This window comes from Pagrus major, chromosome 8 (assembly GCF_040436345.1).
Source record: "Pagrus major chromosome 8, Pma_NU_1.0".
NCBI classification, from domain to species: domain Eukaryota; kingdom Metazoa; phylum Chordata; class Actinopteri; order Spariformes; family Sparidae; genus Pagrus; species Pagrus major.
Genome location: NC_133222.1, coordinates 11,781,781 through 11,808,817, shown reverse-complemented (window position 1 = coordinate 11,808,817; position 27,037 = coordinate 11,781,781). Strand labels below are relative to the sequence as shown.

General features: G+C 38.9%; 4 protein-coding genes across 4 annotated transcripts; 2 read left to right on the top strand and 2 right to left on the bottom strand.

The window, feature by feature from the left end:
* Positions 1-1,738: 1,738 nt before the first annotated feature.
* Positions 1,739-5,032, bottom strand: LOC141000908 (sodium/potassium/calcium exchanger 2-like). Its single transcript, XM_073471794.1, has 5 exons — positions 4,046-5,032; positions 2,990-3,235; positions 2,820-2,909; positions 2,145-2,311; positions 1,739-2,043 (listed from the first exon to the last, which is right to left on the bottom strand). The coding sequence occupies exons 1-5, from the start codon at positions 5,030-5,032 to the stop codon at positions 1,791-1,793; spliced, it is 1,743 nt and encodes a 580-aa protein (XP_073327895.1). The 3' UTR covers positions 1,739-1,790.
* A 1,246-nt stretch (positions 5,033-6,278) lies between these two features.
* Positions 6,279-11,444, top strand: ints14 (integrator complex subunit 14). The gene is made up of 12 exons (XM_073472278.1): positions 6,279-6,337; positions 6,740-7,026; positions 7,140-7,247; positions 7,405-7,560; positions 8,322-8,440; positions 8,537-8,679; positions 8,769-8,861; positions 9,411-9,555; positions 9,701-9,834; positions 10,152-10,270; positions 10,691-10,756; positions 10,843-11,444. Exons 2-12 carry the CDS (start codon positions 6,805-6,807, stop codon positions 11,074-11,076), a joined length of 1,539 nt encoding a protein of 512 aa, XP_073328379.1. The 5' UTR covers positions 6,279-6,337; positions 6,740-6,804; the 3' UTR covers positions 11,077-11,444.
* hacd3 (3-hydroxyacyl-CoA dehydratase 3) lies at positions 11,347-15,763 on the bottom strand. Its single transcript, XM_073472279.1, has 11 exons — positions 15,577-15,763; positions 14,688-14,730; positions 14,532-14,605; positions 14,265-14,429; positions 14,079-14,124; positions 13,870-13,980; positions 13,651-13,778; positions 13,398-13,510; positions 12,369-12,475; positions 12,155-12,286; positions 11,347-12,046 (listed from the first exon to the last, which is right to left on the bottom strand). The coding sequence occupies exons 1-11, from the start codon at positions 15,652-15,654 to the stop codon at positions 11,970-11,972; spliced, it is 1,074 nt and encodes a 357-aa protein (XP_073328380.1). The 5' UTR covers positions 15,655-15,763; the 3' UTR covers positions 11,347-11,969.
* A 132-nt stretch (positions 15,764-15,895) lies between these two features.
* Positions 15,896-22,688, top strand: ppcdc (phosphopantothenoylcysteine decarboxylase). Its single transcript, XM_073471951.1, has 5 exons — positions 15,896-16,075; positions 17,312-17,407; positions 17,847-17,975; positions 18,076-18,244; positions 21,947-22,688. Exons 1-5 carry the CDS (start codon positions 15,932-15,934, stop codon positions 22,048-22,050), a joined length of 642 nt encoding a protein of 213 aa, XP_073328052.1. The 5' UTR covers positions 15,896-15,931; the 3' UTR covers positions 22,051-22,688.
* Positions 22,689-27,037: the final 4,349 nt, after the last annotated feature.

The window sequence follows — 27,037 nt, the reverse complement described above, 5'->3', positions numbered from 1 at the left end:
TAAGAAAGATGGAAATAATACTTTGATTATTTGATGACAAATAAGAATTTGAACTGGCAACTAACTTTAAACTCCAGTCCAAAATGTATCATGTGCATAAGGCAATAACATTATTGATGAAATTATGGTGCCTCCTCTGAAATTTTTGGGCTGACCTCGGCACAGTAAAGTCATATTTCAAATTTAAGGTAAGTTATGTAATACATAGGAACTATTTATTCCATGATACACTGTTCCCACCCAGACGGAAATAGTGGTGCACATTACAATACAATGATGCTAATACGATTGATAATACTGTACTACTGCACTGTCGACAATGTAAGATGTCTTTAATATAAGAAAAGGTAACTGTACTCTCCAACTTCTCCTCATATCTTGTCCTGTATGGAGCCCCAGAAGTGACAAAGTGTTGGAAAACGTTAAAAGAAAAAATAAAGAATATTTCAATAATAATACTGTAAGGTAAATAGAGTCAGACAATAGAAATATGAGTATAAAGTTTACTCACTGGGATTTTAGCAACTTGTGCATGTTGTGACATAGGTTATGTTTATGTACCTCTCCTTTTCAACCTGCAGGTGGTGCTGGCAAGTTTTTTCCTCCAACTCTATTCACACACATGCCATGCGGAACAAATGTGTTCATTTTGACATTATTATATTAAGAAATATTCAAATAAATTATGCTTATATTACACATTAAATAAATTAAGCCCAATAAAGAAATAAAACAAGACAAATAGTAAAATAAAAGTGAATTAAAAATTAATTGAACAAATTGCAAAACGTGGTTATCTTACTTACTTACTTATCTTAATAATAACCCTAACAGATATTCCAAATTTATAATACATAATTCAAAATATGGGAGAGATGACATAATGGATATGAAATTGACCAAATAGAACTGGTAAGTTAACAGTTTGTTGTATTTTCTGGTTCTTGTTTTCAGAGACTTTCTTCGCTTCAACCATAATTGTATGATTTCTTGTTTTTAATTAGCCAATGATTGTCTAACTTCCTCTAGAACGCTGTTGTATTTGGACAGTCACATAGCAAATGTCCAATTGTATCTTCATATTTACAAAGATATGGCTTAGGGACATCTACAACGCTTGATAAATAAGAGAGTTGGTCAGATGTATATTATGTAAGATTTTGTAATGTACAGTTTACTTAAAAGGTAAAGTAGACACATCAGAGCTTTCACTGTGAAGAGCTCCCCACATCATGCCTCTGCTGTGGCAACTTTCATTTTAGATTTTAGGGACACCACAAACACACACACACAGAGAGAGAGAGAGAGAGAGAGAGAGACTGCTACAGACGCAGTTTATAAACACGAAGTTTTTGTATCTATTTATTAATATTTACAACATTCAACCTCTGTCTGCAAAAATAGCATCTTCTATATAAAATATGAATGAGAAATTTACAAAAATGCATAAAGAGGCTTCTGTTTGTTCACTTGTACAGGAATGTGATATTACAAATTACTGTAACTAGATTGAGCAAGTGAGTATGTAGGTATTTCTTCTAAAGAATGATTTTTGAAGCTAAAAAAAGAAATCACTGGATGAATATGACATTATGTGATGATTATGATGTGCTTTACTTTTGGTGAGAAAGGTATTTTAAAGGAAAAGAGAAATGTTTTATTCCTCCTCGGTAACATCATAAAAAGCAGTTGAGTTAAAATAATCAAATCAAATGTTGGAAATTAAATTGTTATACTTTGGTCCATGAATGTGCACAAATGCAGCAACATATACAGTAATTTTAGGCCCTTTAAACCACAGTAACAGGGCAGATAATGATGCCATATTGCAGCATCACGCTAAGCACCACGAAGATAAGGTAGAGCAGAATCATGGTCAAGCCTAGCACCTTGTTAATCTTCCTCTTACAGGATGCAATGGAGGTGATGAAAAAGAGGAGCGCGATGAAGAGCAGTGCAGTGGCACAGAGGAGCCCATCGCTGCTGACGGCCACTGAAGCCAAACCGTGGATGACTGAGTACAGCAGCCACGGTAGTGGAAGACTTTGATAAAGAAAGAGAGGAAGAGAGACAAAAAAAACCCAGCTGGATGTTAATCAGCATTTCTTTTTCAACTGAGACACATCAGGCTAATCAGAGCTCACCACACAGTGATGTCAAAGATGTTTTTGCCCACAGAGCTGGACACAGCCATGTCCCCCAGATCTTTACGAGCCACAATCACACTGGTAATGAGGTCGGGGATGGACGTCCCCGCAGCCAGGATAGTCAGGCCCATGATCTCCTCTGAGATGCCGATTGTCTCACCCACCTACATGTGAAAATCAGAGTTCAGAGTGGATAGAAGCTACAGAAATGGAAAATGACTTGAATGTTTTTCTCAGCATGACCGATTCGAGACACAATCTTGATCTTACTTTCAGAAATATCCAGTGGTTTAGGGAGATTAAGATGGAATTAAACAAGTGTACATTTGCAATAGCTGCAACCAGGTGCCTGGTATTCACATGCACACAACCTCACATGAACACTTGACTTCAATGGAAAATCTCAACCTCAAAGATAGATAGTTGCATTTGCTATAGGTTTTGTTTTGTTTTTTCTCTGCAGCCAGAATGGTCACAATCCCCTCTGAGATGCCGACTGTCTCACCCACCTAAACGTTTAAACCAACGTGCTCAAACTGAATAGAAGATACAGAATCACTCTCATGTCTTTTTGTATTTAAGCGCTGTTGCCTATCAATGGTTGTCTGCACACTCAGACAACAAAGCAACACATCTCAAATTCCGTCTCTAAATGTTACAACAGTAACTGACCTGATGGGCCCACCACACCATGAAGTAGGAAAAGACAGCAATCCACAGAATAGAGCCCAGGAAGGTGACCACAAAGAATTTTCTAGATTTCTGCCGGACAGAAGCAAAAACACACAGTTGTGGCATTAAAGATACCAGACCTGATCTCAGAAATGTGTCTGGGTCTTTACCTGGTTGCGGACATCTGGAACTGTGAGCCACAGAGGGAAGATTATGGGCAGCAGGAAGAGGTAGGTGGCTTGTTTACGTGGTGTGTCGGGCCACTTTAGAGACAGAGGCTTCATATTTTTCTCTTCTTCTTCCACTTTCTCTTCAGTCTCAACATCGTCATCATTGTCTTTATCGATGTCATCTTCGTTATTTTCAACATCATCAGAGCTCCCTCCTGACCCATCCTCACCTGCAGGTATGTCCTCCTAGGGAACAGGCATTTGGAGCGTTTATCACGTTGGGCAACGGTTAAAGCAGTATAGAAAAAGAAGCCTGAAGAGGCCATATCCCTACAGTTGTAACTCTGTGCACTAGCTCTTACGTATACACATTTTCAGATTGACTTCTAAGGATACCAAAGATATGATCAGACAGCATCTTCTTGTCCTTTAGCTACTCCTTTTTATCCTTTGATGCTACGGTTTGCACAGTGATGTAGCTTTTCAAAGCACTAGTTTGGCTGGTTAGCTTTCATTCCCCAACGCCTTTGCAAGTAACATTTCACCCTGTGATGAGCCCACAGTAGGTGGGAGTAGAGATGTCGTGAGGGATGAGTAATGTGGGTTTCTGACTGTTTCATGGACATTTTTCAGAGGCTTTCTGTGATGAGCATGACTGAATGAGAGACAAAATGATGCGTGAGTGAACAAGCAATTTTCTTTGCAGGACCTTGTACAGCATCTGTTTTGCATTTTCACCATCACATTATGTGATGTGTTACTTAAATTCGTGATTTTTAAGAAAGATTTTCTTAATATTACACATAATTTGTGCTTTTTCATGACATTTCTATTGAAAGATTAGAAACAATTTTCAACTTTGTGACATAAAATCACAGTAGAAGTTATCCTTAAAAGCTATAGATTTGCTCTCCATGCAAGTAAGCTATATTGAGTCAAAGTCAGTCAAATGCCTGCAAACTGTTCCGTTGTAAGAAAGAAAATTTAATGATATTGTAGACAGGACAAATTATACAATCCATTTGATTTGAGTACATTTGTCACACGAGTGCTTACCTGTTCAGGTTCCACCACAGCAATAACTCTGACAATGTTCTTGTGTTTGTGCAGTTGGGTCTTGAAGGCGTGCTCTATTTGCACATTAAACTTCATGAAAATCACATAGACAGTGTAAGCGGTCACCAGCATCATGCTCTCCCACCACATTATGACATTATCCAGGAAGAAAATGATGAGTAAGATGAGGTCAAGTGTGTAGAAGGATACATCTCTGAAAAGTGGCCACCAGGTCAGACGAAGAACCTCCCGTGAAAACAGAGCACACAGACCGATCACAAACAAAATGTTGAAAACAGCTGAACCAGCAATTGTGCCAATTCCCACATTGCTGTGGTCGATGAAGACTCCAATGAAGACGGCAAAAAGTTTAGGGACGGATCTTCCAGCAGCCATGAAGGTGGCTCCTGTTACATCGTCAGAGATGGCAAGCTTGTCTGTGATCACACTCAGCGCAGGAACAAAGAACTCATCACACACAATTGCAAGCGAGATGAACATGTACATCATCCCAAAAATGTGGAGGATCACCCAGCCTCGTTTGCGGTCTTCAACAGAGAATAAATCAGCAGGGTATTTGCTCCTAATATGTGGAGGTTCACCAGGAGAAGCTGGAGCTGGTGTGGGTGTGGGTGTCGCCTGTGAAGGCTCAGGGGCCACAAAAGTCTGATTTGCCGTTGATGATGGTGGAGATTCAGTGGGAGTGGATGCTTTAAAATATGAAGTTGTATCCGTATGATGAACCACATGCATCTCTGATGTTGTTTGATCTGTGGGCTCTAATTCGTGTTTTGCAGTGAGAGGCTCCTCCAGGCCCTGAGCCTTTTCAACCCCTTTTGTTGAACCTTCTCCAAAATCCTCTCCAATCTGAGTCACTGGCAGAGGCTCATGCAGTCTGGCACTGACGGGCAGCTGGTAACGGGTCCAGAGGAAAGCCCCAGAGAGGAAAATCAGGAGCCAGCACAGCTTCTTTTTGGCACTATTCATGTTTCCCCAAAGGAGCTGTGGTGCTGGTTGCAAAAAAAACAAGCTGCATAAATGGCAAGTGCAGCTTTCTTATTAGCAATAGAAGGACACTTCAGCAGTGTACTTCATGTAACATCCTTGGCCCCTTAATAACAGAAAACATTAATGTGCAGCAAAAAGTATTTCAGTGGGAATCATCGACGGTCAGGAGAAAGCATCTGTAATATCTGTAAGATTTCCTTTTAAATATCTGAATCTAATCTGAATAAATTAAAACACATACAGTCAGCCAAGTCTAACCTATGCATTTAATCCAGCCCTGTTTACTGTATATATACCAGTGATGAAATGTAACTAAGTACATATACTTGAATACTGTACTTAAGCCCATTTTTTTAGGTACTTCACTTAGGTATTTCCATTTTCTGGTACTTTATACTTCCACTCCACTACATTTTGGGGGCAAATATTGTACTTTTTACTCCTCTACATTAATCTGATCATTTACATTACTAGTTACTTTTCAGATTACATGCTGCATCAGAGCCAAATGAGTACATTTAAATTAACTTATTTTATCCACAATCAAATACCAATAATGAGAAAAATGCTGACTATTGGATCTGATAATTGGCCAGGCTGATAATCGATCAACCCCCAGTATACAGTATATGCACACATGTAAATATATGTATAATTTACTTTTACTTGAACTTCTGATACTTAAATACTTTGAAAATCAGATAGTTTGAGATTTTTACTCAAGTACTATTCATATGGGTGACTTTCACTTTTACCAAAGTAATATTTTAACACGATATCAGTGTGTAAGCAGTCTTACCTTATAAAAGGGCGGCTCCTTCTCCCCAGTAACTATGCAAAAGTATCAACAATATAAAACCAGTGCTCTGACAGTACTCTATATGGCAAAAGGTAACTGCAGTCTCTGGACTAAGATTCTTGTCTGAGAACATCGAGCATTTCCAAGCATTACTTTTACAATCCGTCCAGTTTATTGCATAAAAACAACTTCTCAGGATTAACACTCATCCGTTTTCTTCTTCCTCCGCCAGTGCGCCGATCTCACATCAAAATTTTAACTGGAAAAGCTAAATTGAAAAAACTCTTAAATGTACAATGTTCATGAGCAGATCGAATTAATGCAGAATTTGGAGAATTTCTGTGAATTTTCTGAGAATATTTCTGTGTTGTTTTCCCTGAACGCGTAGGAACTGTTTATTCAAAGTACACCGTTGTCACCCGGACGGAAGTAGTGGTGCACCGTACAACACAAACACTGGTGGATGGCGAGCGAAGCGTTGAATGGCACGTATAGATTTAGTTTTTGCCCTGTTAATTATTCACTAAATATTTTAAGAAATGGATAGTTATCTTCTGACATTTATTAAATATTAACCTGGACTTTTCTCCCGCTGTTTTTTTGACGTTATGCTGCAAAATGCTAGCGTTAGTTAGCCGAACAACTAGCCAACATTAGCTAACAGTGCTTTCCTGTGACAGGCTGTTTCCCTTTTAGACTTTAACTTCGTTAATGACCAAAGTTTGATTTTTTAATAGCCTCATTATGATACTAGTGGCGAAAATAGTGACATTGACATAAACACTAAACCGCATAATTGCTGAATGATCTTGTTAACGCCAAGTTGGCTAACTTCTTCTTTTGTGTTGTTGTCCTCACACATTATTGTTTTCTTCACTTTCCTTCAGTGGCAGCACGTAGGAGGGTACTTTAAAACCACTGTTGTATTGGGAATTCATATAATCTGCTAGCCATGCCTACCGTGGTCTTAATGGACGTGTCTCTGTCCATGACGCGACCAGTGGCGGTGGATGGCAGCGAGGAGTTTCAGAGGAAGAACCTGGCTGTCCACGGACTGAATATGTTGTTTGAACACATGGCCTCAAATTACCGCTTGGAGTTCACATCACTGATGGCATTTTCTTCTCTCTGGGACCTTTTGGTGCCTTTCACCAGGGATTACAATACTCTACAGGTATTGATGTTTGATATGAGAAGTCAGACTGAACAATCATAGCAAGTTTTCCTCACTGCTTGAGTCTGACCTCAGAGGAGAGTATGACCTCTTATTATTGTCTTTCTGTGCAGGAGGCTCTGAGCAACCTGGAAGACTATGACAAGACCTGTGTTGAATCAGCTCTTCAAGGAGTCAGCAACGTGGTGCAGCAGGAGTGGGGCAGTGCCTGTCCTTGTCAGGTACTTGGGGTCCTCTACACAACATCATCCCACTTGAATTCACTATTGTTTACATAAAACTGGTGTATGGACAAAACATTTTTCCAGTGATTTCAGCTACCTGTGCCCATCTATTGTTCCAGAGCGTGTTTATGTACCATCTTTCTTTGTCCTGTAGGTGGTGCTGGTTACTGATGGATCTCTTGGTATTGGAAAGGGTTCCCTACGTCACTCCCTGCAAACACTGAAGCATCGTGGGGATGACAAGAAGTTCCCACTCCCTTTCCCTTTCCCTACCAAAATGTACATCATGTGTGTAGCCAATGCAGAGGAGGTACTGGGTTATACTTTTTCCTTGCTGTTCAACAGTTAATTTCTACTTACTTGCACCTTGGCTTGTGTAAAATTGTGGAGGAAACTTGACCAAAAATGAGAAACTAAAAATGCTACTTGAAACAGCAGATTGACTGTATGTTGAAGAAATCTGAGGATAAGAGAATGGCAGTTCAAGAGACACATAGTGATTCATATTCATGACTATGTCAATGAAATGTCAATGGCTGTTATATTACAGTGACTCTTTCGCTTAACATTGGGAGAAAATGTGTACATTATTTTGCTCATTTGTGTCATGTAGCAACAGTTTTCTGTCATGTTTCCAGAAGCATCCTTTGCATACTGTAAAATTTAAGCTTACAGCAAGTCAGGATTTTCAGTAGATTTCCTAGCTGAAACTAAAGTTGTCACAATACCAGAACTTTGAACGTTCATACAGTACTAGTATATGAAACAGTACGTGATACCTCTTTTGATACCACAACAAAAAGAAAAAAGTCCAAGGCACACAAAATCAGATAATTTTTTTAATTTATATATTTTTTTAATTAACAGCCTGCAAACAGTGCTGGTACTGAAAAAGTCATGAAACAAATACCCACACATTTGTAAAGCCTAGGGTTGAAAATCTGATTGTTGAATCGAGTTGAATGCAGATATTGTATTGTTTTAATCGCATGGTATCGAAACATTATCAAAGTATCAATACTTGGGTAACCTTAGCTATAACAAATGCAACCCCGTCTTGTGTAATTGCAGTTACAGATGACTGATGCCATGGACAACTTGGAGGAGCTCCTTCGTCTCAGCGGAGGTGATGGACAGATCTTCACTATGGAGGGACCACTTTGCATGAAGAGTGTACAGGCCATGTTTGGGTATGACTCCTACTGGGGGAATAATCCAAAAAGAAACATACTTTTTCATGTTTGATATAATTACTAAGAAGCCTTTGGCCATTTTTATGTCTTCAGGAGGCTGATTGATTACGCGTACTCTCCCTTCCATGCTGTCCTGCACTGTGGGAACCTGTCCTCAGATGTTCAGGTGTTCCCTCGACCTGAGCCCGTTGTGATAGATGAAGAGGTGGAGCCCATGCCCCGATCAGTCAGCACAGGTACCCAGCTAACTTCATATTCCACGATTTAGAATTAAATTTAAACAATTTTCTTATATAAACAATCTGTTCTATTATCTGTATTTCAGATTTGGAAATTATTGGCTTCATTGAAATTGGTGACATTTCCAGTCCTCCAGTTATATCCAGACATTTGGTACTTCCTATTGCTGTGAACAAAGGTTAGTGTTCAAAATTTGTTGTGGTGTTTTCAAAGAAAAACGAAACAGACCGCCAAATCAGCTGCGTGGCATGCCTAGCGATCGTTGCTTTGGTGTAATATTCAGATTTTCTCAAATGAAACGCATCACTTTAAACTGATTCTCAAATGAATTGTATTGCACATCCCCACACCTAAAAAGTTGTTTGCTGTTTCAAGAACACAACACAATGTATGGTCAAGCATGTTTTTACTGTATTCAACCATGACTGCTCAGATTTTACTTACAGTAAAAAAAAATTAAAGAGAAAAATGGGGAGAAAATGCAAACACTTTGCTGATTATACACCTGAGAAGTCAGAGCAAATATAAAACAATAAATTGTTCAAATACAAAGTGTTTGTGATGCAAATAATATTCTTAAAATCCCATTTGACATACATTATTTCCACCTTACACATTCTAAGTAAACACATTTTAATTAAAGAGAAAAATCAGATCTGTGATTCCTGGGAATGCTATGTGACAGATTTTGGTATTATTAATGTATTTAATTTGTACTTCATTTCAGAGGTGGATGAAGTTGGCACAGGAGCCACAGATGAGCTTGAGGAGGAACCTTCTGCTAGTCAGATGGCAGGCAAAAGTCCAAACTTTTGTGTACTTTTACATGGCAGTCTTAAAGTTGAGGGCATGGTGGCACTCGTTCAACTGGGGTGAGATGCAACAGAGCTGTTTATGTTTAACTTATGTTAATTCTGGTATGTTCAGAATTTACCACAATATTAAAGGACCTGCAGAGTAGAACAAGTTAATGCATTTTATGAAGAAATGGCCTAAATTGAGTTTGCTTTCTCTCAGGCCGGAGTGGTACGGAATGTTGTATTCTCAAGCAGACAGCAAGAAGAAATCGAACCTGATGTTGTCTGTGTTTGATCCTGGTGCAGAGCCTCTGCCGTGGCTGGGCAAGATCTCACATTTGGGACCAATATCAGGTAAATCAATCACCCCTTCCCTGTGTCTAGTTCCTCTGCAGACACTTCAAACAAGCAATCAGCAAGTTTCCTACAAATGTACAACAAACTACTGCTTATAAAGTCTTTGCTAGTTCTTTATTACTGGAGGCATATTTTTTTGGGTTGACACAATAACCCATGTACAGGTAAATGACCGTTTATTCTTGAAGAGCAAAGGCCTCTCTATGTGTACATAATCAAGCAGTTAATAATTAAACGTTTTATTACAAAGTTGGTTTTCTTTGATCGTTATACTGACTTTACTTTGATGTTTTATGACCTTTCTGGTATTTCAGAGGCTGCTGAAAATCCCTACGGAGAGGATGACAATAAAAGTCCTTTCCCCGTGCAGCCACAGGTCAAACGAAGCTATGCCCAGAACGTCACTGTGTGGATTAAGGCCAGTGGATTACAGGTGCAGTAAAATCACTGTATAAAGGAAAGTTGTTTGTGGCAGTCCCCAAGTGCACATGCCATGATACTTCAGAGAAACTGCGGGGACTGTTCCCCCTTAATGTATTGCAGCTAGGACCTATCACAATTAATAGTAATCACAGTTTCAATTAAGAGAGTAGTTTGGATTTGACTAACTTGCTAACAAATGCATGAACATACTTTGATACTATATTATTATATACTATAACAATGACATTTTATAGATTACTGTTAGTATTAGGGCTAGGACCATACGCTTAGCTCCCAATTTGATACTATCACAATACTTGGGGTGCTGTTTTGATAGGTATAGCGATTCTTCTTTAAAAAAAATGTCCCATCTCTACCATCCATCCTGTGTGGCATTATTGACTCAGCTATTTATGATATCATTCTACAGACTGATGTGCAGAAGATCCTGAGGAATGCAAGAAAACTACCGGATAAAACTCAAACCTTCTATAAGGTAATTTCTTCTAAAAATGACTCTGAACTATAAACAATTATATTCATGATTTATTTAAATCGCTGTTTTGTATTTGAATCTGTCAGGAGCTGAACCGTCTTCGGAAAGCTGCCTTGGCTTTCGGTTTCTGGGAGCTCCTTAAGGGAGTTGCTGATCTGCTGGAGAGAGAGTGCACCCTGCTCCCAGACTCGGCTCATCCCGATGCAGCTTTCCAGCTCTCCCATGCTGCACAGCAACTCAAACTAGCTAGCACTGGTGACTCCCAGTACGCTGCTTTTGATCACAACATTGCTCCCATGCACACTGACTTCTCAAACTGAGCCACGTCTGAATTAGTAAAAAAAACAGACTAATTTATAGCAGCCTCTACCTGTGTGGACCAAGCTGGAGAGAGCACCTGTTTGTGCTGAACGTTTGAAGAACTCATTGAAGGGTCTGCTTCAAGAACTTATATGTGGATGTTGATAACTTACACTCCTTTGGCACTGCCTAAACATGGCAACACGTACATAATAAGGTGTTTGTAAGATGTTCACGTGTCCATATTTTTTTTTTACATGTTCTTTTGTAGGATCTTTTTCTCAGATTGATCAGATTTCAATTTCATTTTTATTCATTGTCAAATAACTCACATTTACAGGAAATGACTGTTAATGTTGGCATTTAAAATTCAGGTGACTGAATAAATAATGAAAAAGCAGAACAAGGAAGCGATATTAATATAAATTCTTCATAGCTGGTTGTTATTGAGCATGAGTGAAAATGCTGTCTGCACTTTTCAGTCTACAGTATGATTTCCCCTGAGGTCTGTGGGATGGTTCAAAATCTGTAATAACAAATAGAATTTTTGTTGAGAATTCATTTGCCTTCTCATTCATAACAAACTGCTAATCAATCAAGAATAAAAGGAAAAAACACTTTATCACACAGGATATTAAGGCTTACTACAGCTCTTCACTAAACTACAGAATACTGACTGATGTCCAAGAGAACTTAATCACCAATAATGGCACTGCCAATGCAATGATGAAATATTATATCATCCGAACTGAAGGATGTTGGTGTTGACTATGATGTAAATTATTTTAGTGAGAGCAAACACGTTTCTGGGAAAAGAAAATTAACGGACTGGAGCTTTTTTTATGAGTATCATATCAAAAGAAGAGATAAGCAGGCAGCAAAGGTGTTTGAGGACTGTTGTCGGTGCTGAATCTCAATTTGCTTTCCTCTTCTTGGTACGGAAACGCCTCTTCCTCTGCTTGTAAAGATGGCGGAAGTTGATAAAAAGTCCTAAAGGGGGGAGGTGACCAAAAGGTTGATATTAGAACCACAAATGCTGACATTGTTGCAACATTTGTTCAAAGATCTACGTGATTAATGTTTTATCTGGACACTTACCAAGAAACATGAGAACTAGATAGATGTGCAGGAAGTAAGAGAAGCTGATAGAGGTACCGATGGCTTTTGGCAGAGGAATGCTGAAGAGTTTGGTCTCGTCAAAGATAGGAATGGATTGTATGACAGCAACAGCTACATGAGATTGGAAGACAAGATTCATTTTAACTTGTGTGTGAAGATTAATTATTATTTCTGAGAAAAGTAAACAACTCACCTTCAGCGATAACACCTAACGGGTACAGTGGTATCCAGATGGTGTACCGCAGCCATGTGAGAGTTTTCCACTCTGTATTGAAACAGCCCAGCATGTAAAATGGATACCTAAAAATTGGAACTTCATGTTAGTTTCAGGGGGGAAACCCAAGGTGTGTTGCTATTCTTCCACTGACACAAGGTTGCATCAACTAAAGTATATCCTTGTGACAGTGTAGCCTAAATGACCTGCTGTTGTTCTTATCACACCAATTACTGTACCCACCTTTGACCTCAAACTTTGGTCTGTCAAGTTGAGTCTGCAGTTACTCTTGAAGTGCCTTTTTTGTGTCAAAGGTTAATGCCACAGACCCCATACTGCAAAGGTTTTACCATTTGTTGCAGGGCAGCAACTAACAATTATTTTCAATATCAAAGAATCTGCTGATTATTCTCTTGATCAGAGGTGGCAAAAGTACACACATCTTTACTCAAGTAGAAGTTCAGATCAGAAAAATAAAAAAAGGACTGGTAAAAGCCAAAGTACCGATTCAACATTTTTGCTCAAGTAAAGTATGAAAGTACAGGCCCAAAAATGTACTCAAAGGATAAAACTAAATGGTATCCATCTGGAGGACATTTCTACTGGCCATTTCTGTGCAAAGCTAAGTGAACCTCACCTCATATTAATATGATTCAAAGACCATCAAACTTAAACTTAAAGGAGCTGTTCATAAACGCACCAGGAGGATAGCTGATTGTTGAGTCGCATTCAAAATGAAAGTATTCGTTAAATCCCTTCAAATGCATTAAAAGTAACGAGCCTTCTCATACATTTTAAGAATCTTTTGAATTGTGTCAACAACACAATTTAGTAAAAAGTCCACAATTCAGCAGAAGTTTATCTCTAGGTAGAGAACTTCTGCCTTGATTTGAAAAAATATTAGCTGTATACAGACGATTGCGCTGAGACTATAAATGGAAAGTGCTTAACTTAGTCAATTTACATGACTGTTCACCATTAACAACACTAAGCTAGAGGGGTACTTACCTAAAAATCTCAATGGCACTCCACAGATAGAAAACGAAGAACACAACTGGCCGGTTGTGCATTTCCTCCAAACTACCAAAAATGATGAAGAGGATAAAATTCCGTCCAACCACCTAGGAGAAAAGCAAAACCCGCTATTGGCACTTAATAATGAAAAATTAATACTATATCTGTTACACACATTTTTAATAGCGAAAAGCAGGTTTTGCTGCACATCATGAAATTCAAACTCAGGCAAATGAGCATCTCATACCTGTATAAGAGTTGGAATAACACCTGTTCGGACTACACCAAAGGCAGCGTTGAGGACCTCTACTGCTGCCAGGACCTGGCAGAAGAACATCACGTCCGATATGGTGTGAAATGTGTCGTACAGAGAATCTGAAGTGAAAGTAGTGTTATAAATGATAGAAAATGATAAAAGAAGAAACATTTCGCAACTTTAAGCCACAACAGTCTTATAGGTTCTCACCTTGGCCAAAGATAAAGAGCCGCACTGTCATGTTGACAAAGATCCATGAAAAACCAAGAAACTGGACCAGGTTGTACACAAACAAAAATCCAGTTTTCAGGCTGACAAACCCTGAAACATTTTTTTTAAAAAAAGAAAAAGAAGAAGATGATGAAGAAATCATTGAGTTATCTGATACAAACAATGTGCTTGAACAGATTTATACTCACCTTCCTCTTTGTGCCTTGAAGCCCTCAACCTGTTCTTTTTCTCCTCCTTTCAAAGTAAAAGAAAATTACAAAATCAATCTTTGCCTTTGGTAACAATAATACATTCTTAGTTCTGATATTTGGATAGTTTTTCAACAATAAGGTTAGGAGTATGTTGTTTAATAGAGTTTTAAACTTAAATCTCACCTTTTCCCGGATCTCCATCTCAGCGTCTGACTCGTCCAGCCAGCGGTCAAAGTCAGGAGCCAGGAAGAGTGGTTTGCGCTCCTGTGCGGTCAGTCTCTCCCACCAGCCCCGCTGCTCTTTCCGCACAGTAATATTCACCTGCCGCTGTGTAGACTTGTGGCTCACCTGTGTGCCCACACAGGTTCATTTAATGTGAACAGTCAGGAAGGCATATGAAAAAAAAGGAAACAATAGATATCTGGGACTAATTTTCCAATGGATACATACCTCTGGCTTTACTGGTGAAAGAAACTCCAAGTTGAACTCATATTCATTTTGTCCTTTTGCACCATGGCCCTGTGCTACACACAAAATATTATTATGTCACAAATCATGAACTTAAACATTTCACTTTCATTTTGACTATAAAATACTTTAAGTTACCTCTAAACTGAAGCACTTTTTCATGTACATGGACATCAATATTCTGTAAAAAGAACGGAGAAGCAGATGGTGAGTTTACTTCCTCCAGCTGATTAAAAATTCAGGCATCCTATTACTCCCTGTGCACGGTAACGCTGACCAGACAAAAATAAAACACTTAAAAGACTTCAAACAATTAAGCTAAGGTTAGGTTAACAATCTATATTCCATCTACAATAGTAACATTTAATCACCTTACAGATTATTTCCTTGTTTGAAGGAACTCAAACAAGGAAATGAAACGTTTCACACAAACTCCACCCTGAATCAGCTCTTGTTCATGTTAAACATACAGTGCAGCCTTATCAGTGCTATAAAACTAACTATGCATGGGGTAAATATATAGACAAAGGGGGAATAAGAGCAGGCTGAGGAGAACTCACTCCTGCAGTCTGAAATTGGGGCAAAGTAACACCTTTGGCTGATACAACACCTGTCCCTCACCTTTGTTACCTGAAGAAAGAGGTGATAAGGTTTCACTCCGCCCCTGCAGGTTGTGGTAGTGCTTGTGTTTTTTTATTATGGTTTTATTCACCCTTGTGACTGACTATACCACACACATTTCCTTCCTCTAATTCTGCGCATTACTGGGCAGGTTTGTTTTGATCAAACCTGATAGATAACGACAGACCTGAAAGGGGGCTTGAACTGTCGTCTAAAAGGATCTTTGTGTTGGTCATCCAGTATGCAAAGTGAACGGCTACCCAGCGGTGGGGCATTTCCCAAAAAAAAACCTGCACCTATTTTGCATGATTTCAGATCCTCTCCAAAAGGCTTACAATAGCGCACAAGCCGCCCAGAAAGTATCCTAAAGCAAAGTGAGTCCTGTCCTGTACACTTGTTAGCTCACCTGCGCGTCTGTCAGCTCCACTCGCAGGTAAATGTCTTCATGGCGTTGAGCCCAGTAAACGAGAGGCGTGAGCGTCATTGTTCCGTTTTTAGAGCTGTTTTTCAAACAAATATCGGGCTTGTCGCACAATGAATGAAGCCTCCTCTCTTCATGCTAGCTGTCATGGCAGGAAAATGCCCAGAATATTCTGCGAACCCGCGCGCTCGCCGTCTGTCAGCGTAGCGACGTGCCCGTGCACGTTGGCTGTGCTCTCCTCCGATTGGCTGGCGGCTGATATTTACGGAAGTAGTTAAGTGGAGGGTTTCCGGAGGAGCGCAGCGGCTCCTTGTCGAAGTGTTCTTGGCGATATGCGAATATGCAGCTAAACGGTCGTGTTTCTTGTCTCAAGACTGATTTGTTGAAGTCCAATGGGACATGTCGTGTACTTGTTGGCGTGACTGGAAGTGTTGCAGCCTTGAAACTGCCTCTGTTGGTATCCCAGCTGCTTCAGCTCCCTGGGGTGAGCTGCTTCTTATTTTTATTTTTTTAAATCTTTATTTAGTCAAAGTCTGCTTTCAATCACTGTTTCTTCTGTTTATCTCTTCTAATTATACGACACATGTATGCCCATACACCAACACGTAATATTGCTTCACTACCTGGCTGAGCGCACATAAACTCACCTTAACCGCAAGATGGAGATGTAGCAGCTGTTAGGCAGCTGTATAGTAACCACAGCAACAACAAGACAAGTTTATTCATATAGCACCATTCAGACACAAGGCAATTTAAAGTGCTGTACAGAGACATGGAAATGCATTAAAATAAGACATTACAACATTAAGAAACTGTTAAAATTGCTTTTAAAGGACGATGAAAACAAAAAGCAAAAATAAATAGTCTGATGAAAATGCATTTAAAAGGCAACATAAAACAAAAGCATGAAAATAAAAAGTTTCAGATTAAGATATGAATCTAATCTATTGTTGAGCCACGGTAAACAGTAATGTTTTAAGCACTGATTTAAATGAGCTGACATTTTTAGCAAACCTCAGATATTCAGGAAGCTTCGCATAGAAACTAAAAGTTGCTTCACATTGCTTGGTGTTGATCCTGGGAACACTGAGTGAACTGAACAACACGGCAGTATAATCTTGTTGTTGTATTCCTTTTATTCAGGTAACATTATAGTGCTGTTATTTTACTTTGAGATGCGGTTGTTTTCAGTATAGTAGCAAAACAGAGGTTTCAGTCTACTCGGCAGACAGGGAATCTAAAAAGAGAAGTGAAAAAGAAAGACAGCCTTTTGACAGGTTTGAGGGGTATTTACAACTGTAACCACCCGAATATTTGCAAGGAACATTTTAAATAGAGAAAAATCCAAACTGTGGTAATTGCACAAATCAATGAACGTGTCTGAGTATGATAATAGAGATGTAATGTAATGACTATAAAGGTGTATCAAGAAAATTACTGTTGAGATACAGTTTATATGGTCATGAGAGAGAGGTCCAGAGACATGCAGAGCTCCTGACAAATGCAGTCAAAGCTACATGCCATGCTAATGTGGTAATCTGACTATCTAAAGGTAGGTTGTACAAAAGTGTAAGGCCATAAATGGTCTCTAATTCAAGATCAGTTACTTAACATTTCAAGGTGACTCTCCTTAGTCATCCGCTTCTCCAGTACTATGGCAATACTAAAAAGTGATTGAAAAAAATCAGTTTGACTGTTACTGTCTTGTTTAATGCTTTAGGTGGATGTAAGAGTGGTCACCACAGAGCATGCCAAGCACTTCTATGATCCTGCAGAAGTTTCAGTAAAGATCTACAGTGACAAGGATGAGTGGGAGGTAACAGTGAACTTCAAAAATGTCTTATTATAGCCATTAGAGAGGTAGAGAGTTTCTCAAATGTGGTGCCACTGATGAAGAGACTGGATTTTGGAAGATTTCTCAAATGTATATTTTTAATAACAGCTGTATTTTTTTAATAACAAGTAAGATAGCTATTGCAAAGTTTCCATGCAATCAATCTGAATCTCACTTCATGCTCTTAAAAGTAAAATATAAAAGAATACAAAGTCACCCTGAGTGAATCAAAGTGTGGCATAAGTTGGCAAGTAGTTACTTGTCAGCTTTCCAGTTGCTGAGTTCATCAGAAATTTTAGACACGAAAACATGGTCATGAGCCAGCAAAAGATTGAGAAACTGTTAAACTAAGGTAGTAACCAGAAATAAAGTGAGGAAGTATCTCATTATTTGCTTGACAAACAGTATGTCTCTGTTGTAGCTGTGGACTGAGAGATCAGACCCTGTGCTACACATTGAGCTAAGGCGCTGGGCAGATCTACTTGTCGTTGCCCCCCTTGATGCCAACACTCTTGGGAAGATTGCTAATGGCATTTGTGACAATCTGCTGGTGAGAACATGGAATCACTACAGAATGTTAAGGAAAATAGTAATTCATTACATGATTTTGCTTAAGAATAATTAAGCTGATTAGTCTCTGTCATTGGCAGACATGTGTGGTGAGAGCATGGGATACCAGTCGTCCTCTCCTCTTCTGCCCTGCAATGAATACAGCTATGTGGCATCATCCCATTACTGCCCAGCAGGTATCCAAGCTGACAGAGTTTGGATATGTGGAAATTCCCTGCGTTGCTAAGAAGCTAGTGTGTGGGGACGAAGGTATGAAATGTCTACCATTATTTACTTTCACCTTATGAAACATCAGAATGCAGTACCCTGTTGTTTTGACCAAAACAATAGAAATACACTGGAAAGTTAAAAATGACACGGCCAAATCTAACTATCATTCTGTAGATTCTAACTGCATTATGGGCTTTTCATCTTAAAGGGGCACTGTGTTGTTTTGATTTAAACTTTAAATATTTACAATATTAATGAAATATTATTTTTTCCATAGCTGAATAAACAAACTGTTCTCAGAGGAAAACAACGTCGCCAGAACACTATTTGAAGCTAGAAAGGTGGCAGGGTCCGCCAAATGTAAACAAAGTAAAACAGTATGAAATTGTGTTGTCCTTTAAGATCATAAAAAAGCATAAAAAAAATCAATGAAGATCTTTCTCTTCAAATTAAAATTTCTTCCCCAAAACTACACAGTGCACCTGTAACAGTTTTTAAGTATGCAGGTCAATGAAGAACTAATTCTTAAATAAATGGCATATAATTAATCTTCAAGGACAGTAATTGTAAAGATAGAGAGTTCAATTTAAGACGTAACAGATGCAGACAGATGAAGGCATTGTGCTGAACATGAGTTGACAAGTAGTGTAGAAGCAGTTTCTCTGCCTTCCTCAAAAGTATCCATATATGTATATATGGAGTTGACTGTTGCTGTAGATTTAAAAAGCAATTTAGCACTAACAACCCTCCTCCCCCACTGGTTAAACTTCACACATTTCTGTAGAAATGAAGAAGTACGCTTCATGATATGCACATTCTGTTTGGTGTGGTTAGAGAAACAGCAGAGCACACTCTTGACCACATTTTGGTGGTTTGAGCCGACCAGACACATTAAGGAGGGAGAACCTGGGGTAGGCCAAGAGCCGTTTGACAGGATTATATTTGCCTTCTGACTCGGGGTCAACGAAGGGTCCCCAGGGAAGGCAGGGAGCTAGGCAAAAGGATGTCTGGGCCCTTGCCAGGTCTGTTGTCTCCTAGGCATGTATAAGTTGCAGAAAATGGGTGGTATCATCTTCTAGAGACTAGACAGTGTACGACAGCTGACCCCAGTGAGCTATACGTAAGAGAGTTAAAGGAAATGCTGAAACCTAATGGTAATCAGTTTGTGAGAAACTTGAGAGAATACTTAAAGAACTGAATTGAATAAGCAGAGCGCCTTCCCATATCCTGTTTCCTCCCAGGATTAATGTTGAGGAGAGAGGTGCACAGTTGAGATAGTCACTATCAGAGTCAACAGGGACAAGTTATAGCATTGACGAAACAGCTGAACAATAAAACAGCTGATGTCATTAAATTCCCTCATATGATATCAGAAGAGCTGACTTGGGGTTAGAGCCATTGACTTTAAAAATAGTGGACAGAGCAACGGTGACATCACCCCGAGGTTGTCAAAGAGCCAGCATGAAGCTCAAAGGGGTTGTGCTGGCCGTCATCATCTTGGCAGTACCTGACTCTGCTTAACTCCCGGCTAATCAAAAATGGGCAAAGAGGTAGAGTGTTGAGGTGTCTGCTGTTAGATGCAGCATACATATACAAATGGTTTGTATTAGGAGAATATATTGGAATGTTATTTGCTGTTTGGGCCTTCCTGATTTGGAGGTTATTTGGTTAGGGGTACCAGGATACTGACATAATGGTGCTGTTGTCAAGATAACATGTACCAGATATTAGATCAGCAGAGACATGGAGGCCCTGGGTCAGAGGTGAAGGACAGTATGGTGGGGCACCCTAGAATAGGTGCATCTCTTGTTCTTCTGTCCCTCTCTTAATCTGAATCATATGATATAACTAAGTTTTTGACCAAAACAAGCTCGGTATATAAGGAGCTGTCTGCATATTGTCGGCAGAGTTTCATTATTCGGCTGGAGACTCTCCAAGTAACGTGTTACTTGTTTACGATACTGAACTTATTGTAATAAATTTGTTATACAACTAAGACAGTGTCGGCGGAGTTTTTCTTCAAACATCTTCAACTGCATCGCCACTGAATATACGACAGTGTGTTTGAAGCTGAAGCTGGAGTGAGCCGAGTTAGCTAAACAAGCCCACCTAGCTGGTAGCTACCAAGCTATCTAAGGCTAACAAGCTATCTGTGTTCACACATAAAGAGAAGTCAATTTCGGCTGAGTTTGTGTAAGATCGACCGCGGGATCATTTGTGCTTATTAAAGTTACTCGAGTGAGTTTGCCCACGGTTTATTCCCCAACTAACAGACAAAATATCTTACTGTACATTAGCTGCAAGGCACCAAGGCTATGTGTCTGTCATTGTGTTCAATTTTGTACCTGACCAAAGTGAGCACTGTAAGGGTAAGTTTGAGAGTTGCATTATTCTCTGAAGAATTATAGACTCAGTGTGATGAATCAGATCTCTTAAATACATGCAGCATGGAGAGGAGACACAAGTTCTCTCCACTTTCACATTGTGTTGACTTATACTGTCAGGGAACAACAGGACAACAGATGCAGACCTCATGACGGTGTTTATTGTGCTTTTCCCAGAGCAATGACCCTATGATGTTTGGTATTGATTATGCCTTCCCCGGGGCAATGACCCTTTGACGCTTTGAAAGACAATGACTGTCAGCTAATATTACTCCTGACAACACCTCAGGTGAAGAGAACTGCCCCTCCTCTGAATTCCTGAGATGTTCTAATCTATACATTGATTTCTGAATTGTAAAGATGTTTATTTACATAGCTCTCACCAGAAACTTTGTTTCTCTCTGTTGTCCTGCAGAGTGTTTTCTTTTTTCCATCTCTTCTCTGTACGTTTATGGAGTAAAGCACATTTCCCCTCCATTTAGCTGTCAAATAAGAAAGAATTATAGTAAATGACAGTAGATTTCAGCATCTCTGCGGCTCCTTCCTGCAGACAGGTTCAGAAGTGAGAGTGACGATAAATTTTTATCTCAAAAGTTTAAAAAACAAACGCGCTCTCCTTGGCTCTGGGTGTTTTATTCCTCTGGAAGCTCCAGGCTCTGCCCACAACTGTCTCCTCCAGAACTTACCAGCTCCAGCAGCTTAGCCCTGAAGGTTGCTGCTTGGTTTGAACTTTGGTTGGAATGCAGAAAATGATCTGTATTCTGAAGCTGTCTTTCTGGTTCTTAGCATGCCTGGCCGTCTACACTGTTATTGTAGATAACAATTTGTAAAATTTGTACTCACTCAGTGTGGTGCCATTTCACTTTGTCGTCCTCTTCACAACTTCGTTTATATTATTTCTTTGATTTAAGAACCACAGTATGTTCTATGTTGCTATTTGGCATACCAATAGCTTTAACATACCTTCAGCTTAATACACTTTGGCATTAGTTGAATTTTTAGACGCCTTGATATATCTGCCCAACCTTGTTATCTTATGATTGATTAAACTACTTAACATTTTATTTTGTCATCTTTCATGCGCATTTGATTCGAATATGGTAAAAATTCAAGAGTAACTTTTGATTGCCAGATATGCAATCCAATAAAAACATTTATTCCAGAGAGAGTGTCAGCCCGAAGAATTTGTCTCGACAGTTTGGGCCAAGGCCCAATGGGTAGGTCAGGGGGCTTTTTTCCAGATGACATCCATGAAATGGATATCCAAGACTGAAAGCATTATTAAAGTGTGTTTGTCAGTATGGATACTGTGCAGAAGTGCATTTTTGTAACTTTGCTGTTCTTTGCTTTGTTGCAGGTAAAGGGGCCATGGCTGAGGTGTCGACTATTGTCAGTGTCGTCCAACAGTGTCTTCCGAAACAAGATGAGTCATCTCAGACAACATGCACATCAACATCATAGTGTAGATACCTCTGGCACCAAAGACGAATAGAAAACAAACATGTTGACTTGTCTTCAAAATTAGTCTGTGTCAAAACCCTCGAGGCTAGACACATCCATAATAAACAGGGTTGCTTTCAGCGTTTTTATCTGATAAGTCTTCTTGCTGGGATTGTGTGGATGTGTACAGACTGTCATTGACTGGCATCACCCACATTCTTCTGGTAGTTTTGTTGCACCTGTATTTATTGAGCAAATGCCATGACACTTGCTTACTTGGCTAATAAAACTGATACTGACTCTGATGGTATTTGGTGGCCTAATGTAATTCATAGCATAACTCGACCCAAGTGCAGCCTCTGCAGCCTAAACAGCCAGAATAACCAGCAGCTATGAGGGCTAAATAACACGTTACTGTTTGTTCTACAGTATATGTATGTATGTATCATCTATTCATGTTGAAATCATACTGACATGATTGTTGGCTCGTTGGCAAGAGAATACCAATCAGCTGACCAATCTGCCGTGAAGTATGATTCCCAAAATCTCATTGAAATGACTGACAGTAGATTTTTGTTGCTTACAAAGCAGCATTTCATTAGTGACATGTCACTGAGCTTATGTGGATATGTTGAAAAAATACAGTTCATACACTGACATTCTTCTGTCTAGACCTGTTTTCTTAACCTCTGCCGTCCGAGGTTGAATGGACAACGCTTTGACAAATCTGTTTATTTATGGGCTCTATTTGGCTTTTCAAGGGAAAAAAAAACTTTGTTCTTCTGAATTTTCCTGTAAATGTTAACGTTGTGATTAAGACAGCAGAATAATACAGATTGTATGGATAATGATATATATGTAAGGTATGGACTTAATAATAATTTGCTTTGTCCACTTTCTGTATACAGTAAGTAAAACATAGCAAATCAACTGAAAGTCAAATACTCTACTTCCTTAAAAGAAGGTGTTGGTAACTCCTAGGCTGTCAGCACTGACACTTAAATTGCTCGTGCCTGCATCACAACAGAACTTGTGAAATACTGTTAGTGTCAAAGGTTAAAGGTGAAAAGAAACTTGGATTAAAAACACAGTTTGCAAGTTAGAGTTTCAGCTGTTTGTGAATGTTCGATTTTTGTTTTCTTAATCACAAAATTCTTTGCAAAATCACGACAAAAAATGTGGTTCTGCATTAATTTTTGAGTTTAGGTTTTATCAGAAATAAGTGGCAAAATTTGGGGAATTTCAAACATTATGTAGTTTGGTGAGAAAACAAACGATCAGCATGTCACTTCAAACAATGGAGGTGTATTGCAGCATAGTGGTCATTATGTGGGAAAAGTCATGGACAACATTCTTCTCATTTGAGTCTGTCACTATCATGGTTCCTGTGGGGTTAATTATGTGACACAAAGCTGCGGAAACTCTTCTCCCACAAGGAATTTTGACAGACTGGCTTTACTGCAGGACGCAGAAAATAAACCTGTCAGCTGACGGATGGATGTCCCAGACCAGACTCCGTGACTATTGGGTACTAGTAGTGTCTTTTAAACATACACAAACAGACTTATTTTATTTGTGCCGACAATATTTATGTTTATTGTTGCGGCTTAGATGATGTACAGAGGAGGGGCAGATGTATTTTAAAAAGCACTAAAAGTAAGAAGTGATGAAAGACATGGATCAGAGAATACACACAGTGTTCGACATGTTTATCTTTGTGAAAACCCTCCATCTCCTAACAAAGTGGAATGTCCCAGTCTGGATTGTGTCAAGAAGAGACCAGACGAAATGAGATGAGATGAAAGAATGTCAAAGCAGACAATGGCTTGTTTATGTTAGTGAGTGGAAACAGACACTAACAACTGTCTTATCTGGAGTAAACTGGAAGTAACTGAACCATGTAGGTGGTAATCTTGGAGGTATATCTCGTCTGGATGAGCAGTGCTACACAACACTTTAGACGACCTGTCTCATAAGAGGACAAGATATAAACACTCATAAGAGAAAAAAAAAGACAAGTAAGGAACAGTGAGTCATAACAGTTGCGAAACAGATTCAGATTTCCTTCTTACAGTAATACATTTTATTGTTTTACAACACTCTTGGAAAAACACAAGTCTTCTGGGTCACATGCATCACCTGTGAATCATTAATTGTATTTTTTTATCATCAAACTGTAAACACGCACTTATATCCAAAGAATGAAATTTTCTCTTCCCTGGGAGAGTGAGCGCTCTTTTATAGTCAACATGTAGACATCTGCGCTGCTTTTGTTTGTTTTTCTTTCTACGTACTACAGATAATTATGTTTTATCTTGGTTTATCTATGTTCCCACCAAATCCAAGGGAGGTGGGGGGACATTTGGTTTGCAAATAACCAGGGGCATTGATAATGTTGAGCTGTCGAGTTTGCAGCACATGGAGCGATGTGAATGGCTGTAAATAAAACACATCTTTCCCTGAGCCATAACCTGTCCTGCTGCTATTGGCTGCTGCATGATTCTGTTAATGATGCCAGAGCAACGTTACATCAGCCACGCCGACAAGGGGAGTGTCATCGGGGCCTTGACAGCTCTGTGGAGGAGTGTGCAGCCTGCAGGTGCACCTAATGGGAATAAACAGAATGTTCTCACAGCTAGGGACAAATCTGCACAACTTCAGATAGGCTGTAGTCAGGTGCAGTGTGACACAATCAACTTTACCATTTCAAGACTAAACATAAAATGTTTACTTCAAGAAGTTAGTGTACAGTCTTCTGAAAATATTGTTACACCCTCACCTCTTTCAAAGCCTCTTTATTTTGAGATATGCAAAAATATGCAGGATAAAACTGTGAATCCAATATATTATAAACACCAAGGCTGCATTATGGGGGGAAATCATACTACCATTATTTTGACAGATATTATGATTTCTATATGATTCACAATTTGTGGAATTGATCATTTTGCGTCACACTTTTCATTTTCACTGAAAGACCAATTAAAATCATGACTGTCTGTTCCAAACACTTTCTCAAATCTGGAGAACAAGATTTGCAGCACGCAGCACCACAGTCTAATATTTCAATTAATTATGCAGCCTTAATAAATATTGTTGTATGGGAAGGCTAATGTGAGTAAACATAGAAATGAAAGTCATTATGTGCAATCATATTCGCCCCGCCAATTGACAAATAGGTTTTGTTTTTATTGCTCACTCATCTGTAACTAACTGTTATCACGTTGACAGAGGTTCTCAGTCATCTAGGTCATGGTAATCCTAAGTGCTGTATCGTAGACAACTGGACTTGTTTCAGTTTCTTGAAGACGTTTCACCTCTCATCCAAGAGGTTTCTTCAGTTCCAACTAACTGGAGGGGAGTTGCAGGCTTTTAAACTCTGTGGGTCAAACATTTTAATTTCTTCTTTCTCTCTTTTAATATTTTGTTGATTTCAACTGGAAGAGTTGTTCTTCTGTTCCTTTACCCCTCGACCTTATGACCTTTAAAAGTAAATCAACCACACAGCATACAAGAATTACCTTAGTGACACAATATAATTACTAAAATCAATAGCAGGAGGCAAAAGAAACATGAAAGCTTAAAAATGTCTGGTTGGAGTGAAGGAATCTGGCTTGACGGTCATTCCATTCAAAGGTGCATTGTTCATTAAGGTAAAGTAATTATTGAAATTTACCTCAGGCTACTTACAAGGTTTGAATTGAGGTATAATACTGAGCATGCAGCCCCAGCTTTTGATCAAGTGTTCAATGCATTTATTTGAACACAATCCCAATTTAATACAAAATGGGACTGCGTTTGTTGGAGTGAATTTGAATCAGAATACATAAAGAAACGGCATAATTAAACAGTACGTGCAAGTAACTACACTTGAGTGTGCTGTATGTTAACTTGCTGTATGTACAATTAAATATTTCCTTTATTTAAACAATGAAATGTATACCAGTGAATCTGTTATTTGCATAAAAAAGATAAAGAAGAGTGAATAAGAATCAAATTACATGAACATTCATTAACCTGAACAGCGAGGGATTAAAAAGAAAATCCACATCACACAATGCATATCCCTAACCCTATAGACATGGGACGGCAATATGACATCTTATTCTCTGTGTCAATATGTGCAGGAGCAAATGGGTCTTGTGTGTCTGTCTCTAGGCTCAACGTGTAGTGTCAGGCCTCTGGGAATTCAACTGTGTTTCATCAGAAACTGCATCCTAAGAGATCACCTGCTCTGCTCCCTGTGTCACCACAACTTACCTTATTGAGTCTCAGACGTTTAAAAGTGGTAAACACCTCATTAATTCACCCAGGACCGTGTTACATATTATTTATACAATCAAAAGCCATTACAAATTTGTGTTTGTGCCATCAAAAATATAAATAATTTATGGTGAACTAGCTAATAAAAGTCCTGTGAGAGTATTTTTGAGTAGTTATTTGTTGCTTTCTTTGTTTGCTTTACCATGACTCCTGTAACTCCCTCATTCTATCCAGGATATGAACCCTTGAACGGAAAATATGACCCCACTGTTTATAGCCCCAGGGATAGAAAAACCTGTCCTTGAGATCATTTGTTTACCTAAAAAAAACGTCAAAATGATTTGCTATGGATTATTGTGTGTTTATGCATATTAGATTTTTAACTGAAGTCTCACACTGAGAAATAACCATGAAATACACTACTGCCTACTGTTTTTTCCAGTAAATGTTTTTCAGAGTATCAGGAAGTATGAGGCAGCAGATCTCTTTCAAAGAAAAGGAAATCAGATAGTCTCTTCATTCTGTATAATCATTGACTAGCGAAAAGAAACGTAGCCACATAGACAATTTTAAGAATTTCTGACCCTTTTTTTATGTAAAGTCTCTATGTATATTTACCTTACCAATCTAGAAAACAGTACAATATATATGTTTATGTCTTTAATGCATCACTTTTTCCTTCTATGTTTGAAGATTTGTGTTGCTGTACCCATATGGCACACTGTTAGCCCCTTGATGCTTTATG